Below are 12,137 nucleotides of genomic sequence, written 5' to 3' on the forward strand. Positions count from 1 at the left end.
TGCTGTTTATTTTCTCTCTGTTCAAAGCAAACAAACTCGCAGCACACAAGCAGATGAACTGTTTCTGTGCCCCGCTATTAATTCCCAAGCAGTAGGTTGCAGAGTAGGCAGCCACCCGGTAGCTTTGTATTCTCGCTGCCCATTGTAGTGCCTCATGTACAGTTTCCACAGCTTTACCAACTACAAAGGTAAGTGTACTAAACCTTTGATCCTCCCAGTACCTCGCATTGGTCCGATAACATTTTTTTTGTATAACCCTTTTACTTGCTAGGGTTGTCACGATCAACTGGCTGTTTTGTCGACACCCCCATTACAAACTGTACGGTGTCCAACTATTTACTTTAGAGGATGCGTTTGATGAGAAGGAGACATGCACTCTTATGAAGAAAGGTTCCAGTCGTTCCTTAAAGCCAATCAGACTCCAGCAGACCTGCACAATGATGATTGCGCCTTGGGAGCCAATATTTCTCCCGACCTCATTCCCAATGGTGAATGGGCCTGGATCTCCGTCGATGAGTCCTTCTTCTGGCTCTCAAAATCGTTGTCAAAAGCTGTTTTTCTCCCATTTTCATGTTTATGGCCCAGATCCCGGTCGGCAGTTTCTCTTTTGTTATGTTTTGATGTAACCGCAAAGAGAAAGAATCAAAGGTGGCACAGATAGAGTGGGTATAACAGAGTGAAAGGGGTTTATTTACAAGATGCTTATCAAAACAATGGTGAACCCCACAAAAACCCGTGAAACCCTCTAATGATGTAATTGCGTAGTCCGTGGCATTATACCAGTCAATGGTGTTAGTCTGATATAAAACCTATCCCCACTACTATCGAAGATCACTGAAGCAGCTAAAGGTCCCGGGTATTCTGCTCTGAGAAACTCCTGCAGTGATGTCCTCGGGCTGAGATGATTGGCCTCCAACGACCACAACCATCTTTCTTTCCAATCAGCAGAGAGTTTCCCCCCAATTCCCATTAACTTCAATTATTGCTCTGACCACCCCCCCAACCCCCCCCCCCCCCCCCCCCCCCCCCACCCCCCCTCCAAAATTCAGCTCTTTCACCCGTTTTTGGATTAAGGTTGTAATTAAGTCTGCAGCCGAGTTGCCCTCGAGGTACCCAAATTGTGCATCATTGAGTAGATTATGTTGAATAAGTAGCACTTGATAACACTGTCAGTGATGACTTCCATCATTTTGCTGATGATTAATAGTAGACTAATGGAATGGTAGATGACCAGATTGTATTGGTCTCGCCTTTTGTGGACAGCACATACTGGTCAATTTTCCACATTGTCTGGTGGATGTCGTGGGTGGATGCCATGCTGTAGCTGCGCTGGAACAGCTTGGCTAGGGGTGCAGCTCATTCTGGAGCACAAATCAATAATTGTTTTGGACAGTAGCCTTTGCTGCGTCCGTTGGCATCAGCCATTTCTTTGTATAATGTGGAGTGAATTGAATTGGCTGAAATCTATCATCTGTGATGCTGGCGACCTTGGCAGGAGGCCAAGAGAAATCATCTACTCAACACTTATGGCTAAAGATGGTTGAAATACGTTAGCCTTGTTTCTTTCATTAACTTGCACTAACATGCTGGCAACTTCTGTCATGAGGATATTGTGGAGCCTCCTTCAGTTGTTTAATTGTCCTCCACGATTCATGAATCTGGCAAGACAGTTGATCTTTAATCTGATCCATAGGTTTTGGGATTCCTTAGCTCTGCCTATTACATGCAACTGCCACTGTTTAGCATGTATGTAGTCCTGTGTTGTAGCTTCACTAGTTGATGCCTCATTTTAAAGTATGCTTGGTGCTGCTCCTCACATGCCCATCTCATGAACCTTGATCATTACAGTAGAATGAGGCATACGCTAGGCCATGAGGTTGGAATTGGCCATTGTGGTGGAATGCAATTCTCCTGCCTTTGATGGCCCACAGCACGTTGTGGATGCCCAGTTTTGAGCTGCTGGACCAGCTCTAAATCTATCTCGGGCGGGATTCTCCGAAATGGAGGCAGAGTGGCACGCCGTCGCATTTCACGACGGCGCAAAATGGGCGCGGGCACTATCGATTCTGGCCCACACAGGGGGCCAGCATGGTGCTGGAGTGGTTCACGCCGCTCCAGCCTCCCTTCCCAGCACCAACTGGGCGCCGTGCCAACCTGTGCATGCACAGTGGCGCCGTGCCAACCCGCGCATGCATGGGTGACTTCCTCACGGTCCAGACGCAACATGGCGAGGGGGTTCAGGGGCCGGCCGCGTAACAAAATGGACCCGGGGCTGGAGAGGTCGGCCCCGATCTCGGGCCAGACCCCATCGGAGGCACCGGGGGGGTGAAGGAGACCCCGACCCTGCGCGCAGAGTTTCCGCCGGCTGCGAGCAGGTGTGGACGCTGCCGTTTCCACGTGGCCGCTCGGCCCATCAAGGCCGGAGAATCGACGCCTCGGCCATGGATATTGGCCCACGACCAGCACCGCGCCAAACGCTCTGGCACAAATGGTGTCGATTCTCCGCTCTTCGGAGAATCACGTGTCGGCGTCGGGGTGGCTCGGAGAATCCCACCCCACGTATTTAGCTTGTTGCCATTTATGAGTAATTAGCAGTGAAGAATAATATACATCATTATCAATATCGTTATCATTTTGCGATATCGCTAAGCTATAATGATGGGCACATGAAATTATCTCACCATCTGCTCGAACAGTCACGGCAGTAGTAAGTTTTGCCTTCCCAAAGTGGAACTGTGCATGCCGAGCCTTTGAGCATCATAACGCCTCAGTTAAATACTGATGGTTGCAATTCTTCTTCATAATTTATTCCTTTGTATTCTTAGCAGATCTGATTTTAGTGAGCTTGCAGTGTCGTTTCCAAAGAAAACAAGTTCTACTTCCCTGACCTTTTCCCCCAATGTAAATTCTCAATTTTATGAAATTATTATGGTGCCGATGTATCAAGTTCTCAAGTGTGATCCATTTCTTCCCATTTTAGGCTGTATTTTTTTCTCCAGGGTTGGTAACTTCAATAATAATGGGATAATTCTGTTTTGCAGGTGGTGTGATAAATACCAGCAACAGAATGACTGCTGATCCATAATTGCCAAGCAGTATGTCAGGTACTGAGTTAACATTCTGTGCAATTAATAAAAACCCTTGACCTGACTCATTTTTACCCAGAATGTCAAGCTTTAGAATTTCTTTGCTGCCTCAATCTTCCCTTCCTCATACAATCCATGAGATAATCCATTATGAAAGTGCTAATAGAATTTTTTAGAAGGTGCTAATAGAATGGATAGAGGTCGTTGTGATGTGCACATTCAAAATGATAAATCCATTGCAGAATCCATAGAGCACCTATAGTGCAGAAGGAGGCCATTTGGCCCATTGAATCTGCACCGACGTTCTGAAAGTGCACCCTACCTAGGCCCACCCCCCCCCCCCCCCCTGCCCTATCCCCACACCCCAACATGCATATCGTTGGACACGCGGGGACAATTTTGCATGGCCAATCCACCTAATCACATCTTTGGACTATGGGAGAAAATCGGAGCAGCTGGAGGAAACCCTTGCAGACACTGGGAGAAACTGCAAACTCCACATCCAAAGATGTGCGGGTTAGGTGGATTGGCCATGCTAAATTGCCCATAGTGTAAGGTTAATGGGGGGATTGTTGGGATACGGGTTACGTGGGTTTAAGTGGGGTGATCATTGTTCGGCACAACATCGAGGGCCGAAGGGCCTGTTCTGTGCTGTACTGTTCTATGTTCTATGTTCCACACAGTCACCCCAAGGCTGGAATTGAAACCGGGTCCCTGGCGCCATAAGGCAGCAGTGCTAACCACTGTGCTACCTTGTCAAAGCCCTGCAACTATTCCCATGTAAATTGAAGGAATTGATTATTATGTACACACTTATCTGTTCAGTAACGTAGTTAACAGCAGTTAACATTGATTCAAAGGAGGTAGATTCTACCTAAACAACCTTATTTTGAGCTACTGATATCCCAAGCGGACTGCAGTAAGCCTTAAAGCATGTTATATCTGGACTTCCAAAAATTATTTGGCAGAGGTTGGTGTGAAATATTGTTCATTAAACTTGTAATGGTAGTATGGTGGAAATTGAAGGTATCTCCTGGGTTTAGATATTTATTAAAAAATTGCTGTGGAACAGGAAGCAATGGTACTTGTTAAGGAAGTTGTATCAAAGGAGGCAGAATAGTGGATGGATTTCCAGTTTTAGAACCATTATCATTTCTAATTTGCATCCATAATGGGATTTAGAAACCTCATATATATAATACTAAACTAGAAAGGACAGTGCAATCAGAGAAGCAAATTGTGAATTACAGAGGAATCTAAGAAATTACAGTATAAGCTGGGCAACCTATGTAAGTGGATGGAATAATATCTAATAATTCCGTGTAGGCAAGTGTAAAGTACTACACATTGGATTTAAAAATGTGTATAATGGGTACTCTGATGCAAAAATATCTAAATCCCACCTAATCTGACTATGTTGCTCGGACTGTAATATTATTTAGAGTACCATAAATCATAAGCAGCGACTTGCATAAGTATTGGAGAGGGAGTGAGACAGGAAAGACAGTGAGACCTAGTACCGACTTAGAAATTTGCTATTCTCAGCAATTCTTGAACCGTGATGTTCTGCCTTTCTCCACCGACATGGATTTGGGCATAACATAGCCACCATCGTGCATCCAATCCTGATGTGAATTTAGAAACATGGAGTGGCAAAGCACAGAAGAAGCCCATTCAACCTATCGCCTTCTTTCATCAAGCTAGCTAATTAATCCTACTCCCCTGCTCTTTCCCCCTAGTTCTGTAACGTTTTTCCCTTCAAGTATTTATCCATTTCTTTTTAATATTGAACAATGGGCAATATTTATCTTTGGTTAGGTCACTTGTGGCATAGAAATTTGACACACCTTGGGCACGATTCAGCCACTACATTGCATCTGGCATGGCAGGTGAATAGCGAGAGAGGGCAAAATCGAGATTTGTGCCGGGTGCCAACCATTTTGTGACTAACCCAACCAGCTCCCGATGGCGAGTACCAAAGCTCATTAAGCCTAATTTGCATTTATTTCAATGCCATTAATGAGATTGAATTTGAATGTAGTGGCTCTCCAGCAAAACGTCACGTGGGCGTTGTTTAATACTCCTTTTCAAAAACATGAAGCTGGCGCAATGGACACTGAGGGGAAGTGAGGAGGTGAGTAATCCTTTCCATTTACTGGCATTCAGCTCAAGGGAACCAGAACTGCTGACCCAGTGCTCAGGGTGGGTGGTAGTGTGGGGAAGGGGGGTGGAGTTGTGGGGCCTTCGGGGGAGATTCCAGTTATTCGGTGAGCTGGAGTGTTCCATGTCGGAGGTCGACCCTGGAGAGGGGGGGTGAAGAGCTTTGTGTCTGTGAGGCCTTTAAGCCATCTTTAAATATTGTGGAGACCCATAACAGGGGCAACCATAGCTGCAGCCTTTCTGTCCAATCAAACCCTCCCAGGACAGAGCCCTGCTGCAGCTCTCTCGTGAAAGTCAATTTCACCCCCTTCAACTGTGAGCAGCCTCTAGCTGCTCAGCTGAAGGCTATTTCAAATGAGGAATTAGCCTTGTTGGTTGTGACAGCATTTCACACTCCTTTCAAGATCATCCTCGAAGGCAGAGGTACCATGTCTGAGAGGATGATTAGTGGACTGCATGTTCTGCCACCTTTGATGCCTGAACAGTGTGCCTGTACTCCAGGAGCATTAGCATTATAAAAGCAACTGCCAATAATCAAGTAGCAAAGAATGGCTTCACCACTGAGGATCCTTCGGCCAAAGGGTAAGTGTCTGAATGAGCGGAGGAGGGCTAAGCAGGAGCTCCCTAATGTTGCTAGCAGAGGTCTGGAGTCTAGTGGCTCCAGATCTGGCCAGGGACCAGTGTGCGGATCGAGATTTGCCAGCACAACTGGCTCGCTGGATAGCATTCTGAGAGAAGGTGTGACAATCATGGTAAGGGTGGGGGAGTTCTGGGGAATTTGAGAGTCCTTGAATATCCTTCAGATGCAAAAATGTTTGCTGGTGTGGATCCCGCATAGTGTCATCGCTTGCTAGAGGCAGCCAAGGCGGACAGACACCTAAGAAGGCAGGAGGCAGCTGGCTGCAAGCAGCACAACATGTGTAGGGGACTGCCACACATCTTGAAGACCCGTTAGCCCATCAGGCTGAGGAGGGGGCCAGAAGGAGAGGCCAGCGACGGCCTAAGGTGTACGAGTGTCGTTGATCCTTCAGTGAGCTGACGGAGAGCATCTGCCGCAGAAGAGTCCGTTTCAACAAGGATACATTGCAACACTTGTGCCATGTCCTCGTGGACCCTATGGAGGAGGAGGACATCTACCCCCGGTGGCTGTGAAGGTCACTGCAGCACTAATCGCCACAGGATCATTCCAGGGCTCAAGTGGAGGAGACCTGTGTGATATATTGCAATTGCCAGCCAACAGTTGCGTCCAGGAGGTGACGGTTGCTCTGTACGCCCGGGCATCAGACTGTGTTAAACTTCGACCTGGACCAAGCCCATCAAGATGTCTGGGCTACAGGATCTGCCACCATCACTGGGCTGCCCTAGGTGCTGCCTCCACCTGATGTGCATCAGCAGAGGTGTGCTCACCAGATAGTGCCCCCAAAGCCTGTTCACTAATGTCACCCACTGACGTGTGGGGTGTCTCTGCGCTGGTGGAAAGTGTGGGTGATAGCTGTGATGCCTTACCTGGGTTTTCCTTGGAGCTCTCCTCCAAGATGTTCCTCTTGGGTGGCATGGGAGGGTACGACTCCGGATGGCCTGGCCTCATCAGATGGTAATCCTGCAAAACAATGGACATGTGGTCAGTGAGCAGGAAGGATAATTTTCTGAGACATCAACAACTCACTTGACACAGATCATCTGGGTGAAGGGACAGTGTATCCTCAGGGCACAGGACAACCTCGCTGTCGAGCACTGCTCTCTCCTCTGGAAACTCCATGATCTCCAGGGCCCATTTCTTATAGGGGTGAGGACTCAAATCTCAGGGACTCCCCCGCCCCCATCTCCGCCCTTTTCTTCTCATCATGGGCTATCTTCTCCTGTGGGACCAAAGTGAGCCGCAAAATTGAATGTTCAAAATCAGATCACCAAGGAACCATTCCATCGTTCCACGTTAGCATCTTCACAAACTTTTGTTACTGGAGTTTAACCTTAGAACAACGTTTTAACAAACTGAGAAAGCCCAGAAAGAATCAAGCAAGGAGCAACATCAGTACTTAACATCTACCAATGAAACAATTCCACTCAAAGTTAATGAATTACTACTTTCAACATTATTTAAACAGCTCATTTTTTTTGCCTGAAAAGCTTTGGTGTAATTGATGCATAATTGATTTAATTGCATGTGCTGACAGATTTGAATACTTTTTCTTTAGTTGGCTCAACCTTTAATCAAACATCACACAATGCATTGATAGCTAATTGGTAAAAAGAATTAATGTATTCAAATCAGTTACTTTGATTTTGATTTAAGTGAACCTTTTGCACAAAGTGTAAAGTTGCTGGGTTGAATGGGAATGATGGCAAAGGATTAAGGGGTTGAATCATTCACTGAGAGATCTTAGCCGCTCTTACATGTGGTGTGTCTGCCCATGCTGGGGGAGAGCTCCCGCACCACCACCATGTCACCACCTCTGTACTCATCATCCCGATGTGCACATGCTCACCCAGTCCACGGAAAGCACACGTTCACCAGATATTATGTAGTCACCCAACTGATGTACCATCGATTGCACGCGAGGCGAGTGATTTACCAAAGTCTGGCTTTAATTGACTAGAACACAGCTCTGCGATCGTCTACAGTGGAAAGGGACGATCGTCAGGCGTCTGAGCATTTATACCTCGTTAATAGAGGCGTGGTTAACTCAGCCTCTCGGCCAATCGGTCGAGAGGCACATGACCGACCAGGGCCAATGGTAAGCCGACGTTCTGGCCCAATGGCAGACGAGTATGCAGATCATATCATCACATTCACCCCTTACGGAAAAGGAAGGCGGGGGAGGGGTGTAAACGAGACCCGGGGGGGGGGGGGGGGGAACTGATGATATGAGTAGCCGTGGGGAGAATAATTTTCTCTCCGTACCCTTATCGAATTTGGGGGCTTGCCACTGGCCCAGACATAACGATATTTACAAAAAGAAAGTCCATGGGGCTGTAGAACTCTAGAAGGATTCGATCAGTCTTTTGGTGGTCCTTGACGTCCTGGCCGAGCGCCGTAGTGGAGGAGTTGTCGTCGGATCGGCTGATGGTCCTGCTGATGTCCTGGAGTCCGGGAGCGATAGACTTCGAGTAGTCTCCGTCACCTGAGCTGGCCGCGGAGACGCCATGGATGAGGGATGGGGAAGCTGAGTGGGGTGAAAAAGGGGAGGGGGGTCTGTGGTGGGGGGGGGGCCGCACGCCGGCGGGTGCCAGGTCCCGGAGGGAGACCGTGTCCTGCCGACCGTCGGGGTACTCCACATACGCGTACTGCGGGTTAGCGTGGAGTAACTGGACATGCTCCACCAACGGGTCGGACTTGTGCACCCGCACATGCTTCCGGAGCAAGATGGGCCCGGGGGTGACCAGCCACGTTGGGAGAGGGGATCCGGAGGACGACTTCCTGGGGAAAACAAGAAGACGCTCATGAGGTGTCTGATTAGTTGCAGTACAAAGGAGTGAGCGGAGAGAGTGCAGTGCATCGGGGAGCACCTCTTGCCATCGGGAAATAGGGAGATTTCTAGACCAGAGGGCCAGTAGTATGGTCTTCCAGATGGTACCATTCTCCCGCTCGACCTGTCCGTTACCCCGGGGGTTATAGCTGGTCGTCCTGCTAGAGGCGATGCCCCTGTCGAGCAGGAATTGACGCAGCTCGTCGCTCATAAATGAGGACCCCCGATCGCTGTGAATGTACGCGGGGTAGCCGAACAGTGAGAAGATGGAGAGTAGGGCCTTAATGACGGTCGATGTGGTCATGTCGGGACAGGGAATGGCGAAGGGGAAGCGGGAGTGTTCGTCGATAACCACCAGGAAGTAAATGTTGCGGTTGTTAGAGGGAAGGGGCCCCTTGAAGTCAATGCTAAGACATTTGAAGGGGCGGGATGCTTTGATCAGGTGTGCGCGCTCGGGGCGGTATAAGTGCGGTTTGCACTCGGCGCAGATGTGGCAGTCACGGGTTACTGACCTGACTTCCTCGATGGAGTAGGGCAGGTTGCGGGCCTTAATGAAGTGGTGTAGGCGGGTCACCCCTGGATGGCAGAGGTCTGCGTGGAGGGAGCGGAGGCGGTCTATCTGCGCGCTGGCGCAGGTACCGCGGGACAGGGCATCAGGAGGCTCATTGAGCTTCCCAGGACGATACAAGATATCATAGTTGTACGTGGACAACTCGATCCGCCACCGTAAAATCTTGTCATTTTTGATCTTGCCCCTTTGTGCATTATCAAACATGAAGGCTACTGACCGTTGGTCTGTGAGGAGGGTAAACCCCCTGCCGGCCAAATAGTGCCTCCAATGTCGCACGGCTTCGACTATGGCCTGGGCTTCCTTTTCCACAGAGGGGTGGCGGAGTTCGGAAGCCTGGAGAGTTCTGGAGAAGAAGGCCACGGGTCTGCCCGCTTGGTTCAGGGTGGCCGCCAGAGCTACTTCTGATGCATCGCTCTCGTCCTGGAAGGGGAGGGCCTCGTCGATGGCGTGCATCGTGGCCTTTGCGATGTCCGCTTTGATGCGGCTAAAGGCCTGGCAGGCCTCCGTCGACGGCGGGACGGTCGTGGTTTGCATGAGGGGACGGGCCTTGTCCGTGTAGTTGGGAACCCATTGGGCGTAGTATGCGAAAAACCCCAGGCAGCGTTTGAGGGATTTGGGGGTATTGGGGAGAGGGAGTTCCATCAGGGGGCGCATGCGTTCGGGGTCGGGGCCTGTCACTCCGTTACGCACTACGTAGCTGAGGATGGCTAGGCGGTTGGTGCTGAACATGCATTTATCCTTATTGTACGTGAGGTTAAGGAGTTTTGCGGTTTGGAGGAATTTCTGGAGGTTGGCGTCATGGTCCTGCTGGTCGTGGCCGCAGATGGTGACATTATCAAGATACGGGAAGGTAGCCTGTAATCCGTACTTGTCGACCATTCGGTCCATCTCCCGTTGGAAGACCGAGACCCCATTTGTGACACCGAATGGAACCCTGAGGAAGTGGTAGAGGCGCCCGTCAGCCTCGAGCGCGGTGTACTTGCGGTCACTCGCGCGGATGGGGAGCTGGTGGTAAGCAGACTTGAGGTCCACAGTTGAGAAGACCTTGTATGTCGCGATCTCGTTTACCATGGTAGAAATACGGGGAAGAGGATACGCGTCCAGTTGCGTAAACCGATTGATGGTTTGGCTATAATTGATGACCATCTGGTTTTTCTTCCCCGTCCGGACCACCAGCACTTGGGCTCGCCAGGGACTGTTGCTGGCCTCGATGACCCCTTCCGTCAGCAACCTCTGGACCTCGGACCTGATGAAGGACCGGTCCTGGGCGCTGTACCGTCTGCTCCGTGTGGCGACGGGTTTGCAATCGGGGGTGAGGTTAGCAAACAGGGAGGGAGGGTCCACTTTGAGGGACGCGAGGCTGCAGACAGTGAGGGGGGGTATAGGGCCGCCGAATTGAAAGGTCAAGCTCTGCAGGTTGCACTGGAAGTCCAGTCCTAGGAGTGCCGGTGCGCAAAGGTCAGGGAGGACAAGGAATTTATAATTTTCAAAAACCTTCCCTTGGACCATGAGGTCCGCGATGCAGCACCCGGTGATGTGGACGGAGTGCGAACCTGAGGCTAAACCGATTTTGCGTGTTACGGGATGGACAGGGAGCGCGCAGCGTCTTACCGTGTCAGGGTGAACAAAGCTTTCCGTGCTCCCGGAGTCCAGCAGGCAGTCCGTCTCGTAGCCGTTGAGGTGGATCAGCGTAGTCGTTTTGGTGAGCGTGCGTGGATGAGACTGGTCGAGTTGAACGGCCGTGAGCCGTGGAGAAAATCCGTCGTCGGCGTCCGAGTCGGTGCTGGAGGGACCTTGCGTGGCAGATCTGGAAGTCGGTGGCCAGGATCCACATGTGAGGTCTGTTCCCCAAGATGGCGGCGCCCAGTATCCGCACGTGGGGTCGGGGCCCCAAGATGGCGGCGCCCAGGACCCGCACGTGGGGTCGGCAGCCCAAGATGGCGGTGCCCAGGAAGCCCTCGTGGCCGCTGGTGGCGGAGCTAGCGTTGCCGGCGCTGCGAGCTGATGAGGTGAGGCGCGCAGGCCGGCTCCAGGAGGCGAGCCGGGTGCATCAGCTGTGGGGACGCGCAGGCCGGCTCCAGGAGGCGAGCCGGGTGTAGCAGCTGTGGGGACGCGCAGGCCGGCTCCAGGAGGCGAGCCGGGTGTAGCAGCTGTGGGGACGCGCAGGCCGGCTCCAGGAGGTGAGCCGGGTGTAGCAGCTGTGGGGTCGCGCAGGCCGGCTCCAGGACGCCGGTTAGGTCCTCCCGCAGGCCGGGAGCAGCTGCGGGAGGAGGTAAGGCGCGCAGGCCGGGTGCGGGGGGGCCGGGGGCGGGGGGAGCAGAGTCGCGCTGCGGGCAGGCAGGGACCGGGGGGGCTCGGAGAGGCGAGCCGGTCGGGCACCGGGGCCCGGGGGCGGGGGGGAGGAACGTGCGGGGCAGGCTGGCAGAGGCCTGGAGGGGCCGGGGAGGTGCGCTTGTCGGCCGGCGGGGCGCGAGTCGGGAGCGGCTGGAGGGGCCCTGGGGGAGAGAGAGAGGCACGCAGGCCGTTTGCAGAGGCCTGGAGGAGGGGGGGGAGAGTGCTGTGCAGCTTCCAGAAGCGCTGCAGCCAGCATTTTGGCCTGGCAGACCGTGGAGTAGTGGCCCTTCTTCCTGCAGCTCTTACAGAGGGCGGAGCGGGCTGGGCAGCGCGAGCGAGGGTGTTTAGCGTACCCGCAAAAGTAGCAGCGGGGCCCCGCGGATTTATCGGGGCGCCCCGCGGCACAAGCCTGAGGGAGGCCGGGAGCGGCGGGTGGCTGGTGGGAAGCGTGCCAGGAGGCGGCCTGGCCAGGGTCATAGGTGCGAGCGCTTAGATCTGCGACCTCCAGGGAGGCGGAGA

The 12,137-nt window shown here is 52.0% G+C and overlaps 1 protein-coding gene across 3 annotated transcripts in view; it reads left to right on the top strand.

The window, feature by feature from the left end:
- The window catches only part of LOC119966114 (thyroid hormone receptor beta), a 290,813-nt gene that overhangs the window by 182,630 nt on the left and 96,046 nt on the right, over positions 1-12,137 (top strand). For 2 of the 3 annotated variants that reach the window (XM_038797342.1, XM_038797343.1), the window contains one exon: positions 3,042-3,104. The exons of the other annotated variant lie outside the window; for it this stretch is intronic. In XM_038797342.1, coding sequence (XP_038653270.1) covers positions 3,098-3,104 — 7 coding nt within the window. In that variant the 5' untranslated portion in view covers positions 3,042-3,097. The remainder of the gene's footprint in view (positions 1-3,041; positions 3,105-12,137) is intronic. 3 annotated transcript variants of the gene reach the window in all.

This window comes from Scyliorhinus canicula, chromosome 5, assembly GCF_902713615.1.
Source record: "Scyliorhinus canicula chromosome 5, sScyCan1.1, whole genome shotgun sequence".
In the NCBI taxonomy this organism is placed as follows: domain Eukaryota; kingdom Metazoa; phylum Chordata; class Chondrichthyes; order Carcharhiniformes; family Scyliorhinidae; genus Scyliorhinus; species Scyliorhinus canicula.